General features: G+C 40.6%; 1 protein-coding gene across 1 annotated transcript in view; it reads right to left on the reverse strand.

The window, feature by feature from the left end:
* st6galnac3 (ST6 (alpha-N-acetyl-neuraminyl-2,3-beta-galactosyl-1,3)-N-acetylgalactosaminide alpha-2,6-sialyltransferase 3) overlaps positions 1–21,849 on the reverse strand; it is a 99,588-nt gene that overhangs the window by 23,738 nt on the left and 54,001 nt on the right. Inside the window, exon 3 of the mRNA XM_088597970.1 lies at positions 18,362–18,771. Within this exon, the coding sequence (XP_088454096.1) occupies positions 18,362–18,771 (410 nt within the window). The remainder of the gene's footprint in view (positions 1–18,361; positions 18,772–21,849) is intronic.

Genomic DNA, 21,849 nt, shown 5'->3' on the forward strand with positions numbered 1-21,849 from the left:
AAAAGACCACACAATGGGGCGGATCTGCATATTATACATTGGAAAGCTGAGGAACTGTGTTTAGTTTAAGCAATAAAAGAAAAATAATATGAACAATCTGCAATGAAAGACATAATTAAAACTCCACTGCTGTTGCTAGTTGGAGCAGTTTAAAATTCCGTACATTACATTACACGTCAAACATTCAGTCAGCAAACATCCAGTCATTTTAATCTAGTGCTCCAAGTAACCTTGCGAAATTCTGATTTTCTTGTTGTGTGTTCCCAGCCAGTTAATCACAGTCCCTGGTATTGAGGGCTTAACATCTTTCTGTCCTTCTCTCCCTAACACACAACAGTTTGTGCGAATTATGCCTTTGAACATCAAGTTTGATCTAATTAGCAATAATACGGTTTAGTTCATTACACAATTTTGAATGCAGGTGTGAAATTTAAAGCTGTGACCAATGCTTCTAATAAAACAGACTGGATTTATGAAATAGACCATAAAATGCCATTAGTCTATTCAGGTACTTCAGGGTAATGTGGTGTTGTCTGCAAGGGGCCTTACCCGAGTGTCAAAATGTCTAAACCCAATGCTAACTACTGACCTCCACATAATTTCATTTGCACATTCGTTTTTTTTTTTCAGGAGCTGGAGCTAAGGCATCAAATGACCCTTATAATTCCATTTAGATTTGATGAAGGTGAGTGAGCAAGAGGTACCATGCACACACACATCACAAAGACAATTAATCCTTATCATTGTAACTCTGCCAGACATTTAGCACTGTGCAACAACCAAAATTAATGATGCACAATATCTTTGGCCTGTTTACTGGGAGAATCAGAGCAAAGTAATGTATTCATAACAAGATTCTGGAAATGGCCCATTTGTCAGGCTTTTGAAAATTGTTCTGACAGAAAGTTCTAGTATGTCGCAATTAGACCATATTTTTTTTTTTAACAGACATCAAAGCAGCTTAAAAATTATAAAAAGCAACACAAATATATTTCAGTGCGGGGTTTGAAAAATAAAACCCGTAAATTCAAATAAACATCACATTAAGTGGAAGGCACGTAAGGAATATCTAAAGTTGAAGCCTCCTTCAGAATTCCTAAGTCTGTTTCATGAGAAACACATTATAAAACCTCAGACGGTTATTTCATAATTCTGATATCAAGACGTCTGCGGGCTCTCTTCTGAACCTTGACATTGACTCCAATGCCAATAACATGGCCCTTACAGCAGGCGAGCTATTTTACAGTCTGTCCTTGCCTCTGTGAACTTGAGAAATAAGGGAAGAAAGTGAAGTCCAAAACACATGGATAAGAATACCCTCCCTTCTCTCTTCCAGACCTTCTGAATTAAAATGTTGTGAAAAATGACTTTGGAACGGAGCGTCAACAAACCACGCATCTCCTCCGCCAGCGACATCATTACCAATTCCCAGAGCAGACCACTGGCATTAAGTCACTACAGCTGACACACTGTGTAATTGCCACAGCGGCTTACCAGACTGTCCTTGACTGATGTACAGCAGGCAGAGTACAGCTCTCTCATCATCACTGCCCCATCGCAGGCTTCACCTCTGGCCCAGGAGGAATGCTGGCTCTGCATTCTTCCGCATCTGAACTCTCTGTGACCTGCTTGACACCTTAGCTGAGGCAACGCCAAGCTCAGCCTGTCTCTCTTAATTGTTTTCATTTACTAACTGACAGTTCGGCTCGAAAGAGGCCCATAGGAATCCACCTGGACGCTTGCTCCAGACGTGCAGAGCTGCCCCCCCCCAGCAGCTCGCTGCCAAGAACAAGTGGAGCTTCAACTCCTGCACCTTTCCAATTCCCACCTTTCCAATCAGGAAAACCTATTAAATTAATACGGATTCCTGCTTCCTTTTTTTTTGGCCCCTATTTTTTTTAACTGTATCATTTTTTGGCAACGCACGTGGTGTCCAACAACTACTACAGAAGGCAAGAGATTCATATCTAATTAATCAACTTAGACAGGCCTATTTAAATGCTGTTAAATGCTTTCACAAAAACAGTCTTCTGTACTGTTTACTGCACAAAGCTAATGGCTAGGAACACCTTGTTTCATTTAGGTTTCGGTTTTGCTCCCTTACCTTAGTAATCTGTAATCTTGATGAGCACGGTGCTGGTATACTCAGTTCTGGTTGATTCAGAATCTCTTAGAAAAAGACAAAACACTGGCAAAAGCACGTACTGTAGTTGTGTTTGCATCTCCTGCTCAAATGGACAAACACAACTGAGGCCCACAAGAAAGCAGCAAGAAGGACAGCCCAAAAGAGAAATGGAAGAGTACCCATGTACTATGTACCCCAAAATACTCTGCTCTTTAGAATCCTATCAGTGAACACGGATGGCTTTCTCTAGTTTTGAGTCATTCTGGGAGAACATGCCAGTATCCTCTCTCTTTAATTGCCTCCCCTTTTCCATTTTCTCCTTCATGCCCACTTTGTTTTACCTGTCCCATTCCTGTCAACACCTCCCTTTCTCAAGCAAGCTTCAATGAACCCGAGTCAGCTGAGCTTTTTATGTTTTTCCCGGAACTGTAAATCCTGACAGACACCCTCCTGCCCGTGGCTGCTTCCTGGCAAGGCACAGCAGAGCATGCTGGAGAACCAGCAGAGCTGCACGCCATAATAAAAACGCAGGTCCCAACAGTGAAGGATGCATTTAAGACAGAAAGACATAAAAATAAATTTCATTTGACGGTCTGTTTCCTAAAGTCTTCCTTCACTTTATTAGCGATATAAAAAGCTCTCATTCATCACCGGGGTTCCATTTTTTATGGCCGCGACTGAGTTTGTGTTCCTTCAATAATGTAAATCAAATCAAAAAAAGTGCGAGTGCGCCCGATGGAACACAGTTGGAAAGCAATAAAACTGGTTTTAAAATGTTAACAGCTGGTGTTTATTTTAAAACTTAAGGTTTTGTTGTTTAAACTGGTCAGAATCCATTTCCTTGCCTGGGCCAATGATTTACTATGCAGTCGAACTTTTATCTGCTCTTCACTTTTGGTTGAAGAGTTGCCTTTGTTTGAGCATTTTACAGGTGCACTTACTCACATCCTGTGCTGCCTCCCTCACTTTTCAAGGTTCAGCATCACCACTACAAGATCAGAGGTTTGTTTCCTCCTCGGGCCTCAGGCTGTTGAAGTGCTCATTTTGTCACCAAGTCCAGTATTTATCAGCGTTGTGGGCAAGGACATCTACAGTACCAGGCGACGGCACAACCCAGCACATGAAGACCCAGCAGCAACAGAAGGAAATGGCAAGGAAAAGCAACTGGAAAGCGAGAGCTGGATAAACTGGCTTTGTATTTTTTTTTTCAAATGTCGTCCCTATTAATGTGAAAGCCCAGATTTACAAAGTTAGAATCGTTGTTTCAAAAAAGAGGATGGGGGTAAAAGAGACATTCCGCCCGAACCAGTGTACTAGAATCTGGTCATATCCCAAAAGCTAAGCAGCGATGTTTGTAGACCAGCAGGGGTGCTCTTTCCCTCTGGAACACAATTTCCTGAGCCAATACCCTACTGTGGTGACAAGGGAAGATGAGCTGTAGGATATCCTGCCTTTCAGATGAAATGAAGCCGGGGCTACCTGGACATTGATGACGTCAGGGCACCTCACAGAAGAGTAAAGGTATTAACTCCATTGTCCTGGCTAAATTCCACTCCAGGCCCCCCTAAAGTGCCCTCTTCATTCACCTTGTGAAGCAGTTTCTCTACCACATCTGGTGTGTGACTCAGGTGCTGGATCGCTAGACAGGTGTAGCTATGTGAGGGTTTTTAATTTACTGTAACAATTAGAAATTGGAACTGAAAATTGCAAGACTACTTTGATGAAATCAATCGAACACCGTAATTTACAGTCTCACTCATAGATTCTAGACATATACAGTACAGTACAATTTATTGATATAACACTGAAAAGTTGATTGTTCACTCAATATATCTACAAAATATAAAATATATCTACCATAATCTGCATTATTGTCTACCTTGTAGGTTATATCTGCCTCATATAGCCAATAACATGCATTTACTATCGTGAACTAAACTATCAAATGTGCATGAAATAACAGTTCATCTGTCGAGAATTATAATGTGAATAAGTAAGTTTCATACTCAAGGATTGGTTGGCCAAACATTTATTACATGATGAATTGAATATTCAGAATGTCGATAAAAAGAGATCAACTGTCTTCATTTCACCGGTCAGGCAGAAATAACAATTGATTTGAGAAACACCAGATTTCTTCTGTTGCATAAAAAGTATCTTGGGCAGAATTCTATTTACTGACTCACTTACTTGGGCTAGTGTCTTGGAAAAAAGGTAATGTTCTGATTCAGCTACTTGCACTCATGTGGTTTGGAAAGTCAGATTGCCAGTTGTGGAGTTGTGGAGAGAAAACAGACGAGTTAATTAACAAAATGAGCTGTCTACAGTCATCACCCTATTTACAAGCTTAACTCATATACTAGAAAAAACTAATCATAAGGTGAAAATTCTTCAATCGAAAACAATTCCCATAGGACCCCATGTTAAATATGCCCCCCCGCCAGAGTGTTTCAGAATGAGTACAGCTTTGCAATGTCCTGGTCTGTGTTCCAGACCTAGAAGATGTTTCCTACCTGTTGGGACCCTTTTAGCTGCATATCTGTGGTTTACCAGTGCCCCAAGCTTTCTGCTGCTGTGTCAAGGCAACAGAAAAATGAATAGAAATCTAATGCTTATTCTAAGTCTTTGCTGCTACACTGCAGGCATCTAACAAATCGTTTTTGTGATGAAAAGTGCAATATAAATTAAAGAATTGTTAAAATAATATTTGTGTGTTAAGATTACTTCTTCATAGTGCTCTGAGTTTAAATCCACTTGTGCATGTCTTTGTTCTACACATATCTTATTTTGCAAACGCTGTGCGAGGTTCACAGCCAAGACATGGAGAAAAATCGCAGTTTTACAGCTATAAAAAAGGAAATTTCATCAAGCTGCCATATAGGCATTACACACCATGTCACAAATACTTCTGCTTAGGATTACGAGCCATTCTACAGCCCTCTTTACAAAGAGATGATATTTGCACAGAATCCCCTTCTATCGCTCGTCTAGCTCGATTTAATGGGCATTCAAAAATTCTTCTGTGAAAAGAGCATGTTAGAGTTGAACAGGAAAAAGTATATAAATTTCCATGAATGGTTTCGTGAATTTTAGACCCTGTCTTTTTTATATTCCTGTAGAATAAACAGGGAAGCGAACAAAGCTACCAGTCAGAGCTGTGGTCTGGATAGAAATCAGTTTAAACGACCAAACTGCTGGACTTGTTCTCTGTGCACATACAGAACAAGTGTCGATCTCAAATGATTTTAGGATTGTTAATACTGACTGAATAAACCCTTACTGGAAAGCAGGGCAGAAAAGAACAGAACAATAAGAAACACCAGGTAATTTTGCCAGACTTGACAATATAATGGGGCAGACTGTTGATGAAATCAGCAGTAACACATGCAATGTTCCGGCTTAATTCCAACCTTGTCTTTTTGTTTTTGTGATACAGGACTAGCTCAGCTCAAGCTCTGATTTAGGAGATTGCTTCCTAATGTAACAGGGTTCAATGGCAGCCAAAAATGAAAGAAGTGACATCACACTCCGGAAACCTGGACAGTGCAGGGTTTTCCCCACAGCAGAAGATCTGTTTTTTTGGCCTGAAGGAGCTTACCACTGTCTAGGGAGTGGCACAGTGTGTGCTCTGATTGAATCCCAGAAACGCGCTATATGGCTTTGTCCACCTGCTTCTCAAAGACACTGTAGCAAGGGACCAGACACAGCTCTGAAGTGTATCATACACGTAGCATTATGCGGTAGTTCTAATCGAAGATAAAAACAATGGACACTAATGAGATACGTTTGACTGTGGTCTAAGTTATGTGGTTGTAATGTACAATGATGGGAATTCCCTGGTTAACATGTGATAAGATGTAGGGTCCATGTCAAGCACTGTACTTTATGTATCTGGAAATCCTTAACCAAAGGAGGAGGATCTAAAATAAGCAGCTCCACTTCACTGGCTAAAATACACTGTCATAATTCCTTCCTTTACACTTAATAACTCACTATAACACAGTATTCGCCAGAGAGAAGTCAGGTGAAAGTGACGGGAGATACCATTAAGGACTTGAGAGCTCACAGGGACTTTCTGCGGATGCAGCTCAGTAACAGTGGTCCTGGTACGCTTATGTGAGATTTTATTTTGCTCTGTGGTTTTCTGCATGCTGTTTTCCCATGTTAAGTTTATGAAGGAGTTAAAATAGAGTTTTTAGCCCCATTCTAGTTAAGTGCTACCAAATAATCTACTTGGAACTTGAGAATGTTTTGTATGGTACCCTGAAAGTAAAATGATTAAAAAGGAATTCCTACCTGACTTCTGAAACTGCATCAATTTCAATTTTAAATTTAGAACAATGATCTTCTGCTGGTGTCACTATATTGAATGGCAGCTTGCAAGTTAGGCCATTCAGGTCACTGAACCTACGCTGTAATATGACAGTATGATTTAAATGCAATGTCTTTGTTATCTGCAGCTTGAACTACCTATACTGGCACAATACTTATGAGCTGACTGCATAAAACAAACTGGAAGTACCAGAGAGGAATTTCTGATGAGAGAAGTTCAGCTTCGCTCCAAGAGAGTGTGCCATGTGCAATCTCATGTAGTGTCAGCCTCATGCCACAGATGATGAGGAACGAGCAAATTCATTTACAAGGCTTGTGGCACAAAACCATAGTGATGCAATATTCTGATTTCTTTCCCCTGTTTCATACGCAGGCACTATTGCTTAAAATATAATTGCTGTAGAAAGCATTTTTATACAGTATATTTTTCACCTCTCTTTTTATTTAACACAAAATTCTGGTCTCGTCTTATCTCGCAATTTGACACTTTAACAGTTTTATCTGTTGCACAGCAATAGTTTGACAGGTGATCAAATGGAATTTCTACCATCTAGTTCTCAATTTTCAATGATGAATTGAGCAAGCACCCTAGATTGTTAGCAAGACGTACTGTTTGTGATAAAAGATGAATTTCTATATTACAGCGGAGCACTGACCTGCGATACTACAGTATACCAAAGACACACTTTTTTGTATTCCTTTTTTTTTACTTTTTGGAACTGTTTTATTGCATGTTAATATGTTAACTCCATATATTTTTAAGACCAAGCCATACGGCACTACCTTGTACAGGAAAAAGATCAGACGCCATACCTGCACCTCAAGCCTTAAACCAGCAGGTGAGATACTGTACGTATTCCGAACAGAAGCAGGATAGTTTGTATTGTTAAACAATCCAAACAAAGAAGAATGTAACTGTTTTCCAAAATGTGTTCGATAATAAATGTAGGAGGTTGCGGACTGGACAAGGAACAGTGAGCAGGGGTCCACGTCCAGTCACATCAAGGCCAGAACACTTGAAAAAGTGAAGAAGTACATTCATAAACAGAAGAAATGCTACAGGCAGGCTCACTGTAATAGAGATCAACTAAGTTACCAAAAATAGGTCATGATGTGACATGACCTATAAAATCCTGAGATTCTTGGTCACAGTCTATTCCCCAGCTTCTAGCTGCAGCAGTAATCCTACTATTTCAAAAAGATGAGACAGAAAATTTAATTTGTAGGGCCTGTAATCAAAACAGAGTCCTTATTACCTTTGGCAGGTAGCCAAGGTGACCTTGTAGGATAAATACTTTCCTGACACAGACAATAACCAGATGGTAAAGTTCTCAAACAAGAGTTTGTTCATTAATTCATTCCGGGTTCAATTAATATTTTATAAGAGCAGGGACTGCTAAAATTCACTTTACAGTAAAACGCCACACTGTTTCTAAAGCCTCACACCTCCCAAATGTAGATGGCACACAGAAGAAAAGATTTTCATTAAAACGTCTGTGTAGAAAGAAACTTTAATTTCTACCATTCAAAAAACATGACTTTAGACACAAAGCTATTCCCAATAAGGATCCAGGTTCCTCTGAAATGTTTAGAAATCATTTGGAAGTGAATAATAAAAGGGTAAACATTTCTTAGTGATGAGAACAAACATCCTATCCTTTCAGAGCATGTATTTTCCAATGTAGATTTCTCTTAAAATACTGCTCTTCTACCCAAAATGAAGTAACTGTTCACACAAAGTTGAAAAAAATCTAATGTGGTATAATCAGATTTCTTAGTGCTCTACAGTGTATTAAAAAATACATGTATTTTATTTTACTGGTGTTCATGGTCTCAAGACACCCAGTCACGCCTTTATCGATACAAAATCCTGTTGCTAGGCACTTGTGTGACTACAGCACAAATACAGAGATGTACTGTACTGTGTAGTGAGTGAACATGCAAAAGGCACGTTCACAAAAACGCCACTGAAGGTTCTGTCAACAGTGCTTATCTTCATGGTGTTGCCTGCAATCCTTAGTGGACTCTCTGAGCGATATTATTTTATCACATTGAGTCCAGAAGAATAACCCATACCCACGACAACAGCTCGGAGATTATTCCTGGCTCCGTAATGCTAAAAGGAGCTACAATGAACCCCAAGGCAGAACTGCCAATCTGGCACTGCCAGCTCATTTCCAGGCCATGCAGAAGCTGTTCAGAGCCAACTTCAGCTCCAGAACAGAACAGAGAGACATGCAATTCTTGCATTGAGAACAGATTTTGGGTAATTTGCGTTTCCCAAACAGCAACCCATATTACAGCCAGTTCTTTCCATTATGCATTAAATCACTGTCTGATCTGGGCTTTACAGCAATGATTTACTTAATTTACTGCAAACAAATTTGTCTTCCTTTAACTTCCCCAGAACTGAATTCCAAATGCTGCCTGCTTAGCTTGATAAGGTAAAAATTAAAATACCCAGAACACACAAACAAATTAGTCTTTTATCAGAGCTCATTAATGAAATGCATCATTCCAAACTGTACACAGAATAGAAATTCTAATTATAATTAATGTACTGTAAACTAAGGGGCTTGTGGTGTGTGCAGTGGTTTTTCATCTTGGATATACTGTACCACCATTGGATATGTCAATGTCAAACATCTGAGCTACCAGTTTGTGCTGCAAGCATCTTAAAAATAATGCTAAATTAAAACAGTGCTGTTCACTCGGAAAAGCACTTGCTCTGGAGTAGAAAATGGAACAAATCAATAGAATCAAAACAGAATCCCAAAGCAGGCTATCTCCAATTCTAATTATCTCCAATGCTAAGCTGAAAGAAAAACTCTACATGGGTTGTATTAAAACTGGGCACTAGGATGCTTATGCTTATTTCTGGAAACCATTCATCATGTGCTCGATTAAGCTTAGCACTACAGATCTATAAAGCTACAGTTTTTAATCAGGAATATGACATTTGAAATAAGGGATCTTTTCAGAGATACTCTCCAAGACTAATAAATGAGCTGTCTGGGAGCGTTTGATGAATCTGAAAGTGACAGTTGGTTAGACGTCTGCTTAACACAGTCAGTCTCTGTGTCTTAATTTGCTCGAGCATCAGCTCACACGTTAACAAGGGACAGAAATGAATGATAAAATTACTCAGGATAATTAGATCTGTAGTGAGATCTCCGCAAAATTCTGAATTCTGTACATTTTCGTCGAGTTACAGTATGTTAAGCGGAGAAACACCAATCAGGATCTCATCCAGGGACAACAGACCTGCTTCTAGGCAACGATCTTAGCTTTTGTAGCAAAACTGGGAAAACAGGATACTTGGAACTGAAAGTCCAAGCATTCAGACACGAATATTCAGCAAAACGCAGAAGCTCATGCCTGTTACAGTCCCGAAAGGCCTTTTACATTAAATAACACATCTCATAGAAAGTGGATGGCCTGTACCAGATAGCGGGTTGTAAAACTAATAGACCCAGCTAGGGTCAGGGTTAAGTGGTCACTTAACTTAGAGAAACAAATGTAATGATTCTATATTCATGCACATCAGTATAAAGAATTATCAAAGAATCGAATAATGAAGGTGCAATTAAAAAAGTGCAACATTGGGCATATGAATATTTAACTCTTTGTTGCTTTCTAAAAACTGAAATAAAAATCCATATTTTTCCTACAACACCCATCCTTGGAAGGGATCTAAAACACAGAAGAATAAAACACACCTCATAGCATGATAAATTTCTATCTGTTGCCATAATGAAAATGCCTTGAAGGAACCAATATTTTTGACTTTCAGTAAAACATAGGGATTTTACCCGTTTCACCAATAACTAGCAGAGATAAAAAATTAGACATTTATGTTTTTAATGGACTTTGACAAATATAAAGATAAATTGTTGAGGGGCCTCTAGTTCTTCTATTAATATGAGCCTGCAATGATTTAATTGTCAAGGCACAAAGAGAATACAGAATTTCAGAGAACATCAACGCATGCAGTTCAACAGAAGACTATCATTATAGTACTGTACATATACGGTGTATTATAATGTCTTCTATAGGCTACATATGTTCTACAAGTACTATACATTATATTATCTTCTATGGCTTATGAAGGGAAAGTCGTACAGCTCTAAAATAATTCCTTTATGGTCTAAAACAATAACACGCTGTATATGTACTATAAGGATAGAGAATGACAGTATCGACAGAATTACAGTAAATAGGAAATGCGAAAAACACCTTAAAAAAATTCACTTGACTGAAACCCCTTAATAGAAATGGGTTTCCAATCAAGTAACCTTTCAAGGACCTTCTGAAGATAAAGACAGCCCCCAAAAAACTATCAAATGATTCTCCACTACAGATCAAGTGTATTGACTGAATGATCCAGACACTGAAAGAGTCAACAGGAGGTACTCAGGCTCTGATTTATATTGATCCTGCTGTTTGTGAACTTATAGGTTTACCCGTGATTGCAATGACCAAATGATACCTCTTAACTGCAGTGTTTTCTGAAAGGAGCAAAAATAGCTGTGACCACCCCCAAACGTCTGTTACCCCACTGGTTTCACCTCCCAGTCATCTGAGGGATTCCTTGAGGGTTAATAATGCTGTTTTTTAAACAGAATACAGACAGGAATATTCCATATTCACACCAGCTGAATCAAATACAAAAAGTCTTAAATTAATCATATAATATAGCAAACACAAAAGGACGTGTTTTTTTTTACGGTTTTCAGGAGAGATGTTAAAAAAAAATACCACAGAAAAATCTGCTGAGAAATCGAGAGCTTTATCACCCTTTCACATCGCTGGGCTTCACCTGTGACATACAGTACCAACAGAAAAGAATAGGGCTGTCTGAGCGAGAGAGATCTCCCCTGAGCCCACTGGCTTAGCCCTTTTCAGGACAAACGCTGAACATCAATAATGTATCGAACCAAAGCTCTGAGCCTACAGGGCTCACATATTGCCTCAAAGTCAAGAGTGAAGACCTTCAATGTTTGGGTTGGGGTCATACTGAAAGTGTAAGGTGCAATAGAATGATTTCTCCTACATTTTCTAGCATTTTCAACAGACAAAGATACTGTAAGATAAGACTAAGCATTTCTAAGTCATCATTAGATAAGTAACTTTTACAACTTAACCCATTGGTTAACCCATCTTGACCACCCTTAAGATCAAGAGTTTTTAACAAGACCAATGACATGGGTTGATGGCTTGTTGGCTTCGATATCTTGTAATACATCTCCATACCACTTCCTCTGCAGTCCGGGTGACACTCTCAAAGCCCTTGCCTCGGAGCTGTTGGAAACCTTTTGCGTCCTGAAAAGAACCGCAGCAACACTAAAAGAATACAATTCCTTTTAACTTGAGCAAAAAGCTTAAACAATGCAGGGATGTCCAACTTAATTAATAGGAGACCCAGACTCACTCAGTAAAACATGAGGATTGCACAACTCTTGAGATCTGGGGCTCTTCCATTCCACCTGTGCTCTTATCTACCCAATTAATCTAATTACGGGGTTAACTGGACTAGTTTAAGATCTCTCTCCAGTTCCCTGGACCTTCGTAACCTACAGTGAGCTACTATATACTGCTACTGTAGATCAGATCCCTCCAGGACAACACATTACAGTAGCAAATCAATAATACTTATCTTGATTTGAAGTCAGGAATGTTAAGGAATATACAATCTTTTTTGAGATGCTGAGAATTTAAAGAGCCCAGTCACTCTCAGTTACCAAGGAACGGCAGTGAGTGAGGCAGCTCTGGCTCAAATGAGAGAGCCTGAGAGAGCCAGGCTCCCTGTGGATCAAACACTGCGACACAGCACTTATGGTTGGTATCCACTCTGTGAATGTGCTTTCCATATGCTGTTCAGGGCCATTGTCTGACAGCTTTGACTTTGCCAGATTTCAAAATAAAATCCCTCTTCCTCTCAAATTAATTGCTATGAGTAATTTATCAGTTAATTCATCTCCTTCTCCTTTCAGTGCACATTGTTCCCCTACAAATGCCACAGACTGGTGGCTGGTTAGATACTGCACGTGGTCACATCTATTCCGCCACCCACCCACTCACGGCGATCTCCAAAACTGTTGAGCAGAGACCGGGAAACGGCAATGTAACCGTGCAAACCTGCCCAGCAGAAAGATCATTTGTTTAAAGATTTACGCTGAGTAAATGTCAGCTGTGCAGGAGGAAAGATCAAAGGGCACGGTGACATTTCAAGACCGCTTTTCTTGGAGAGGGGAAGATGGGAGATACAATCCCAACCCCAGCTGCCAGGAAAGCCATTCGGTGCTCCTGCAACTATTTTGATTAACTTGATTATTTCAAGACATAACACACTTGACCGCCTTTTACATAAGCACAAAGTCACCTCATTAATAATCATTTAATATATGTAATCTCACGCCTGGAGACAATCAAGAAATCAAGACAGGAAACCAAAATATACCCTTCGTATCAAGAAAAAAAAGCACCGTTGCGCCATCAGTATGTTGGCGGCTGGACTAAGTCAGCGTGCTGCGTATTGTGCTCACAGCCAGGAATTTCTAACTGGAAAGACCGTACAGCCAAATACAGTCTGTCAATGGTAGACCACAATCTGGGAGAGCAAGCATCAGGCCACATTATCAAGATCATCTTTTAGGGTATGTGCAATTGTGATGGTCTAGGCAGGAGTGTTCAGTCATTAACTCAACTTGCAGTGAACTATGGTAACCGATTGCATGGCTCTTCATTGATCAGGTCTTGGGACATTACCTGCTGCCTTTCTGCAGGCTCATCCTGACATGAAAACATTCCCACTGTATCCTTCCACTGCTCACGCATCAGTCTTCCTGTGAGATGAATGTGACAGTGTCACAATGCCACAGAAGTCCTACTCACCAGACTTGCGGTGTATTGAAAATCCGTGGGACAAGCTGGGATTTCAAGTGGTGACCAAAGCTCTGAGACCTGTGAACAGGCACATGCTTGTCCAGAGTCTACAAGAGCAATGGGGCAGCATCCCACAACCCAGGAATAGAGCAGCCTGTACAGTTCCCAACAGTGGCCACGGTTGCTACTAGCCTGTGAATTACATAGCAGACACCCACTACATAGCAGATAAAGGAAAATAAAACCTGCTTAATGTTTTATTAAATAGACATGGCACAGGTAAATTCCTCATGCCGACAAGCAATAATGAATATACTTGTCATGTCTATTTAATAAAATGTCAGCATACCTACTGTACTAGAAAAAAACACTGTAATTTGCCTGATGTTATGAATTTGTTGCAGCTGAATGTCATACTTTTTAATGCTCAGTTTATGTGTGTGTGTGTACTTTATAGTGCATTGTTTCATTTCGAAGGATTTACAACAAAGCCTCTGTTCAGTACAAGTCATATTGGAACCTGTTTCACAGATATATTGTGCGGAGGATGCAAGACTCAAGAGAAAACCCCACAAATTCGGAAGAATTAGTCATACAACAGCCTAGTGGTCTACTCTGCATGTTATATATAGACTGGATAAGGGAATACAGCTTCCACAAAGCAAAACTGAACCATAATAAAGCAGATTCCAAATCAAAGCTCCAGTTAATTCCTCTAAAGCCCCACAATAATCTATAAATGTGAGCAATTATGAGACAAGCCAAGATATGTCAATCAAGTTTCTAATTCCACTTAATGAGAATCAGGTAGGGACTGCCAACAATATCTTGTTCTTTCATAAATCCAATTTCGCAATGCTAACGCTTAAGTCGGAAACAGACTGCTGCCAGAATGAATATGAAAGGTCTGATAATTCATAATGACTATGTGTACCACAAAATCTGCCTTGAATGTCCTTTCGGTAATTAAGTGGAAGGAGCTGCCAAGAGTCACCCTTGCACTGAAGCAACGGCCATAGACGAGCATCAGCAATTTCAACAGTTAATAAAATCTGGTTAAGACAGTACATGACAACGTTAAATTGCTTTCATTAACTGTAGCATCAGCATACTGTATGTGTGAAGATCTCTGATACTTCGGTGAGCCCCTGGGTGCAAACATCACTGCCATTTCTTTTTGGTAAAGTCAGCCAATGAAAGTAACCTGTGAACGTCTTTTAAAATGGAACAAGAACAATTCATTCCTTTTCATGGTCACTGCATCATTTAAATCAGTCTACTGCTTTCCCCAGAATATATGCTGTTGTATGACAACACTCAGGGACAAAACATTTGCATGCTACTGTTTTCAGATTTACTGTACTAAGGCTGCTAAGCCAGGAGTGACCCACAAAACATGCCAGATGTCTGCGAATGTGAGAGAGGGTTACCTCCTCCAATCGATGGTAACCCATAGCCATGTTTTTAATGACACTCAGAAGTGCAGTGTGCAAGGTCAAAGACTAGCTCAAGGGTTTCAGGAAAGTTTTACAACACTTGTGCCCAGCTATCAGATAGGGATCTACGGCCCAGATATTGCAGGTTCAAACTCTGAAGGTCTCCAATTAGAGCTGGCAGTGTGGTTGTTAATCGGCTACAGTCTTGTCTGTGTTTCTCTGGGGAAACAGTGACTCCTATTGGTTACCAGGTGCCTGCAGGCTTGCAGTGACAGAGGTAAATATGCGTATTTCTATATACAGTTGTTAGGAGCGGAAGTGAGTTACTGTAGTTAAGGATCTGATCTTCCTCCAAAATGTCTGCTAAACACTCCATTTAGAAGCTGATTTTACCTTTTAAGCATTAAAAAAACGTTTCTTTTCGCTCAATGACAAAGATAACATTGAGGATATTCAATATCTAGGATATGACTATCTTAAAGAGGAACTTTAAATAACTGCCTTTGTTTAAAAACAAATGATGAATTATAACACACAAGCTGACAAACACTGCTGTTTGTTTACCTGCAGATAGAAAAAAAAACATTTATTGTAGATACTGTATTGCCTTATTTTGTTTATTTGCACATGAATAGCCTTAAATTATATACACACAAAAAAACACTAAAAATGGTCATCTACAATATAGGAAAATACACATCTAAACACACATTCTTGTCGCGCAGCATGATTTTATAAGTGTGCGCCAGTAATTTGATTTACAGCTTGAGAACCGCAGCCAACTGTTCTTCCTTACAACCCATCGCATTTCGCACCATAAAAAAGCAGATTTATCCCATGCTTTGAACAGGTTTGTTCACTGGTTCCTGTGTGAGGCTGCCGGCTCTCCTTTCTGACTTGATCTGTCTTGTATGGCTGTTGCTCTCATTAGTACACCAGTAAGTGAGTAACCCACATTGGCAAACCGTAAAGCAGTTCCAGGTGAGCTGCAGCCTCCAAGTGAATAAGCAGTGTTTGGTGGTGATGTCCTCACAGGCTCTGCTGTCTAGACAGACCCTCCTCCTGTACAGAGCTTCAGGTAGAAACCGCTGGCCTGGGCACTGATGCCTGCTCCCCGGCCTCTTTCTAACAAGTGGCTGGAGCCGTCCTCTAGTGGAAAACACATGGGCTTCTTGGGACGAATGGCCTCCTGTGGGTCCTAACCTTCTTTATGGCCTTAGTTTTGGACAGAACTGAGTGCGGATCCACAACATGACAAAGTAAAATAGTAACACCGGGACAGAAAATGGGCAGCGAGATCTTTTCCGTTCCGTAGACTCTCCTGCAAACTGCAGCTGACAGCTGATGGACCAATTGACACCTCATGCATTTCTGCAGGGCAAGCGCAGGAAGAGCAAACAGCTGCTTACTGCAAAATAACATCACGGAAAACAGCGTGCAGCCAGGGGATTTTAATAAGAACATGGCTGAGCATGGCTAAAATGTGGAAGTACAGTACCAACAGGGATGAGAGCAGTCGGACAGGAGTAAGCCACTCTGGTGTTTGAAGAACCGGGGTCCTGCTCTTTTCATAATGAGGTCTAAATCGCCGCTGGCTGGAGATTTAACAAAAACTAGAAATCAACATGACACTCTGGGATGAGGGTTGTCTACCCCTAAGTAAGAAATACTGTACTTTAAGTACATGGCAATGAAGAAACAAAAATCAGAGGTCTGAATATCTCACCACATCCAGTGCAATTTTAACCTGGCAAAACAGTAAGGAAGCAGGGGCACCATCTTCATTGAGCTGACTTTCCTCCCTCTTATCCACCATTTCATACAGGTTCTACTACATTTTTAATCGCTTATATGTGTTGCGTCCTCAGGGGGATCCTAATGTTTGTAAAAATGTACAGATTTACAGATTTGAGATTTTCTGCAAATGTTGCCGTCTTCTAAAACAAAACAAAAAAATACATTGCTCTCCCAAATAAAATTACATTAGAAATGTTTTTGCATCTTTTTTAAAAAAAGGAAAGTATCAAAAGAATGAGCAAAGAGACAAAATGTATTACAGTACAGTATATATTTCTTGATAACTGGGTCAACTAAACATCAATACTCTCACAATTAACTACAGTACTTCACGTTTGGATCGGTCTCTCATTGACAAAGAACTCAGACAGGTTTCTGAAAATCATTATGGAGACCAAGCTCATTAAAGGTCACTCTTTCCCAGTATTCTCACCAGTTTGTGTCTAAGCAGGTGACAAAAAGGTGTGTGGCACAGGACTTAGGGGGGTATTCTTATGCCAGCTGGTAGCTACTCAGTACAACTCGCTTTTCTTGTGTCACCAACTGGAACCTCTCCCATTGTTTCTTCTCTATTTTGAGGTGAGAATAACAAACCTGAGTTTGGGAAATGAATAATTTAAATAAGGGATCCTGTGAGGGTTAATTCTCAAAGCACAGCTACTGCAGCTATTTGCTCAAACTATTTTAATTTAAAATATGAATGCAGGAAACGCAAACAAAGCTACTGCCCTGGGAACAAACTGAACTAGATTTTGATGAGTGTTTTTTTAAGAAATCTTTAACACACTCTTAACAGACAACTTATGGAAGACAGTATGGACACTTACTAGGTGCCCATAGTGGTATGGACTGCTGCCCAGCCACATGGCGACATATAAATGAGAGCCTAAACATGCTGGAGGGTTTCAGCACAGAACAGCTGTCAATGTGCAAAGAGGAGGTTTTAGGATGAAGTGCTCAAAACGCACCTTATAGATAAGGAAAGGCATTCTGTAGAGAAGCTGAATAGGCTCAGAATTCACTCATCCTTGGTATCACAATTGGATGCCTGAAAAAGGGATGAGGGTGAGATTTCGTTTTGCTGGCATGAGGAGTTTTAGAAGAATGGAAGAATGTGCATACAGTCCTGGGCTGAAGGCTGTTTATTATGTGTCCTATCTAGAACAAACAAAGGGGAATTTTTAATGCATCTCAATGTACGCCTTACAGCATTTAGGAAACTAAAAATATTCAAACCATCACTGATAACCAAGCAATCAAGGCAGTCGTGGGAATAATTATTTGCTTCACACCAGACCGAAAGAGAAAACGGATCTAACTTGAATATGGTGGCAGGAGATCAAGGGCATGTGCTGAGAAAAATAAACTGTACACATCGCGCCTCAAACATTTCAAAGAGAAAATCGCCAATAAATGTTATCAGACTTCAAAACCAGTGTTTCAGTAGTTCCGTCAGATCCTTAATGGATGCAAGACAGAGATAACGTATGCAAAGAGAATTTGGTGCACCGCGCCTAGCGGAGGGGAGGGCAGCCTATCTGAGGGTAGCTACTCAAACGTAGCTAAGAGTAAGGCTGTCCAAACCTCCCTCAGCATTGTGAGGAATGAGCCAGGGAGCTGCTGCAAGAGTGCAGATGGGGAGGTGGGGTGCAGGGAGTGCAAGCAAGATCAGAGCGTGGGGAAGACCTGGGTGCGAGACTTATATACGTACTACAGATGAGCAGAGGTGTGGGAGGTTAGGACCAAACCTTCCTCCCAAAAGCCTGTTGAGAAGCGCCATACTGACCTGTCCTTCCCCGTCTCCAGTTTGAACACCTTGTCGCAGTAGTTCATCCGCTCCTCCGTGGTGACGAAGACCTTGGCCTGGGGGTAGTTCTCCACCACCTGCTGCAGCATGTTGTACACGATGCCCTTCCCGTCCTTGCGCATGTTGCGCAGGGGCCCCCAGATGACGTAGATGGTGTTGTTGGCCTGCCCGAAGAAGTACTGCTGCTTCTGCAGCAGCAGAGGCACGCTGGTGTGGGACACCACCCTGAGTGTGGTCTTCCTGCCCACATCCCTCTCGAAGCCCCCCGTGGGCGCGTTGTTCATCCTCCACACGCAGGAGGACTGGTCGATCTCTGGCCCGGCCTCCCTGCCCAGCATCTGGCCCGAGCTGGACACAATACTGCAGGCGTCACAGTCCAGCTTGAGAGGCTGAAAGACACAAGCGGTCCGCGCAGACTCAGTAAAGAGCCGCTGGGTTTCTGAGAGCTTAGACAGAGGAGATCCAGGATCTACCGCAAAGTCTTCCCAGCGTGCTTGGCAACTGAGAGAACAGATTGCTAGGGAGAAAAAATTAAGTGAAAATAAAACCGAAGACATTTTGCACTTTTCAAAATGTTAAGATTATCAATGCCTGTCATGCCAAATGAAGAGCAATCAGATGTAGCGGAATTGTTTAGATTTCCCATAGTGCAGTGGCACCAGTTCAGTTATAGCCCTCTGCATTGAGCGGATGTATCAGACCCTGCATGATGTGTAAGGGTCTGCTCTCGTTTAAGCACAGTCTTGTGCTGTGGTCATGATGGCAGATGTGATCTTTATGTCATTATAATCCGCATAAGGCCCTGGGTGTGGCCAATAGACAACTCTGCAAGTTTGTCACTAGAAACTGTTTTCAAAGGCTCAAGGCTTGAGGTGCTTAAGTTCAGTCCTGTGTTCATGAACTACTTGGTAAGGCAGGTTCTCCAGCTTTCCCCACTTTCTAAGGCCGAAGTGTCGGAATTAAAAAACAAACCTAAAACAACTAACAAACGGGCAGGTTACCCTCCCGAAGCAGCAAGATGGGGGAGTAGTGTCTGAGAGGGCGATTTTTCAAACACCTCTTCCCAGGTAGAAAATCTGTCATTTTACTCTTTTCCTCACACAGTACTGAAGTACCTAATTTGCATGACTGAACTTAAACTGTAATTCAGTATGTCAAAGGTAGAGAGCCCTTATGTCCATCATTCTCTGTTCATGGTGGAGGCAAGGGAAATAGACAGAAAAACACTTAAAAATGCTTCAAGGAAATATATAAAAATATATAACTAGGACACTTCTCCATTGTGCAGGAAGTGGGCATACACTCAGATTTTACTGGCATGGCAGTAAAGTCTAATATTCGTCATTAAGAAAGTGGCAATGACTTAATATAAGTTTTACATAGAATTTATAGGGACAGCCTAGCAAATCTGTTTCTAACTCTACATTTATCTCTAATAAATGTTTCATTTACAGCACAACTCGTTTTCACCCCACAGGATAAGTACAGTGTGACCATGCATCGGAGGAAAATACACAGACATCAGAATGAGTTCTTACTCAAATCTCGCTTCATCTGGAACAGTTATTGCCATAATGATACGAATGCCAGCCAAACTGAAAGCAAATCTGCTGTTTCTGCAGGTCATTTATCAGGATAGGATAATGTGAATTTTTCATCAAATCCTAAGCCTTATGTGACTGCCTGGACATAAAATAAGACGAGGTCATTCAAAAGTGTTCATACAAAATTGAGCAGGCTGATCTTAGAGACGCAAACCTAACATTAGCTATATATTGATTTGTCCCTGTGTATTTTTAGATTTCTTGAAATCTCTAGGATTGAAGATTAGAACAGTTAGATTGTGCTTCTGTTTCCTACAGTATCTCTCTCTAAAGACCCACGACTTTACAGGCTGAGGAAGAAGGTCATGGCTTTTTATAAGGTCATAAGAACATGAAGTTTACAAATTAGAGGAGGGCACTTGGCACAGCAAGAACAACGACTTTGCTTTCTAGTACCCAACTGATCCTGTTATCTCATCCGGCTCTTACAGTATATCCTTTTTTGTTGTTTGAAAAGCATGGAGATCAAATACAATAGTGAGTGGGAACAGCCTGTCTTAAACTAGGCAATTGATAAGTAATCAAACACTATGTTTTAAACATACAGTGTGTAAAGCATTACCTAAAAATTAGGTCATCTAAACATTGGTACATTTACAGTGCAACAATTAAGTACTTCACAGCAGAGTCTGCAGTGCCAGTTCTTAATATACCCTCTGTCATACTCATCACGGAACCTGCAAAGCATTACATCAGTTCTGAAGCAATTGATCTTCCATCTATGAGAAATACATATATTCATATTAACCTTTATTGGATCAAAGGGAAGGGAAATTGCACTGCGTGTAATTGCAAGCCATTAATTTTCAATTTTGGTCAAAGATGACTTTAAGAACTAGAATCTGAAATAAGAAAAACTTCACAGACTGCCCAATCTCCTTTATAAAGCATTAAAGTTACCATATCACCCACTTTAAACGAGTTTAATCTCCTGAAAAAAAAAACTAAGCACATTAACTACAATGAAAAACACCTTCCATTCCGTCATCTGCACAGACAAGCACTGTGGCAAGTGATTTTCTTTTACTTAGTCGGGTTTAGCTGAAAGCAATTATTCAAGGTGCTGCACAAGCCCATTGACTAAAGCACATTCTGAGCAAACTACATGCCTTCCTTATATTTCTATAATTTCACAAAAACCTTTCACATAGGTCCATCGGAGACATGAGACATGTCCCCGTTCCTCTTTTACTAAAGTAAAAACGGCGAATATAGACTTCCCAACAGCATAGACTTTGTAAAAGCAGACTAAGAGACCTAGATTCATACCCTTACATAAACTGCACTTAAATACAGGGGTTCCCACCGCTGGTCCTGGGGACCCCCCATATCTGCTGGCTTCATTACAGCCAAGTTCTTTATTCAAACTAATCCTGATCCAGCAAGGTCCTTTGCCATTTTATTTTTACCCAAAGGTGGGAGATTCGAGGGTTCGGTTATTCGATGGAAAGCTCAGGTGAAAACCAAAAGAGTAAATGTGTAGTCCCCCCAGAAAAGGATTAGGTCACCCCCCCGCTACAATGCGATGGCTTTGTTTAAAACCAGGAGCTAGCTTTCAGACCAGACATTCATCTTCTACAGCACCTTACATCAGTAGCTCTGCCTACCAGAGACATTGCGATTAGCCCTTTTCACAGTTCATCAAACACAGGACATCATTTATGAAGTGTTAGTGAGATCCCACTTTTACCAGCTTCAGGAGTTGAAATGTGGCAGCTGTTCACCATGGCAACAAAGCCATCTCTACTATCTCAGCAGGTGCTGAGCGCCTTGTATGTTTTATTTGAAGGGCCATCTGCAAAAAAAGAAAGATTTTTCTTTTTTTTTTTAAGTGCTCCTCTGACGCTTAAGCTAGAGGCCTAA

This window comes from Lepisosteus platostomus, chromosome 11 (genome assembly GCF_059453375.1).
Source record: "Lepisosteus platostomus isolate fLepPlt1 chromosome 11, fLepPlt1.hap1, whole genome shotgun sequence".
Lineage (NCBI taxonomy): Eukaryota > Metazoa > Chordata > Actinopteri > Semionotiformes > Lepisosteidae > Lepisosteus > Lepisosteus platostomus.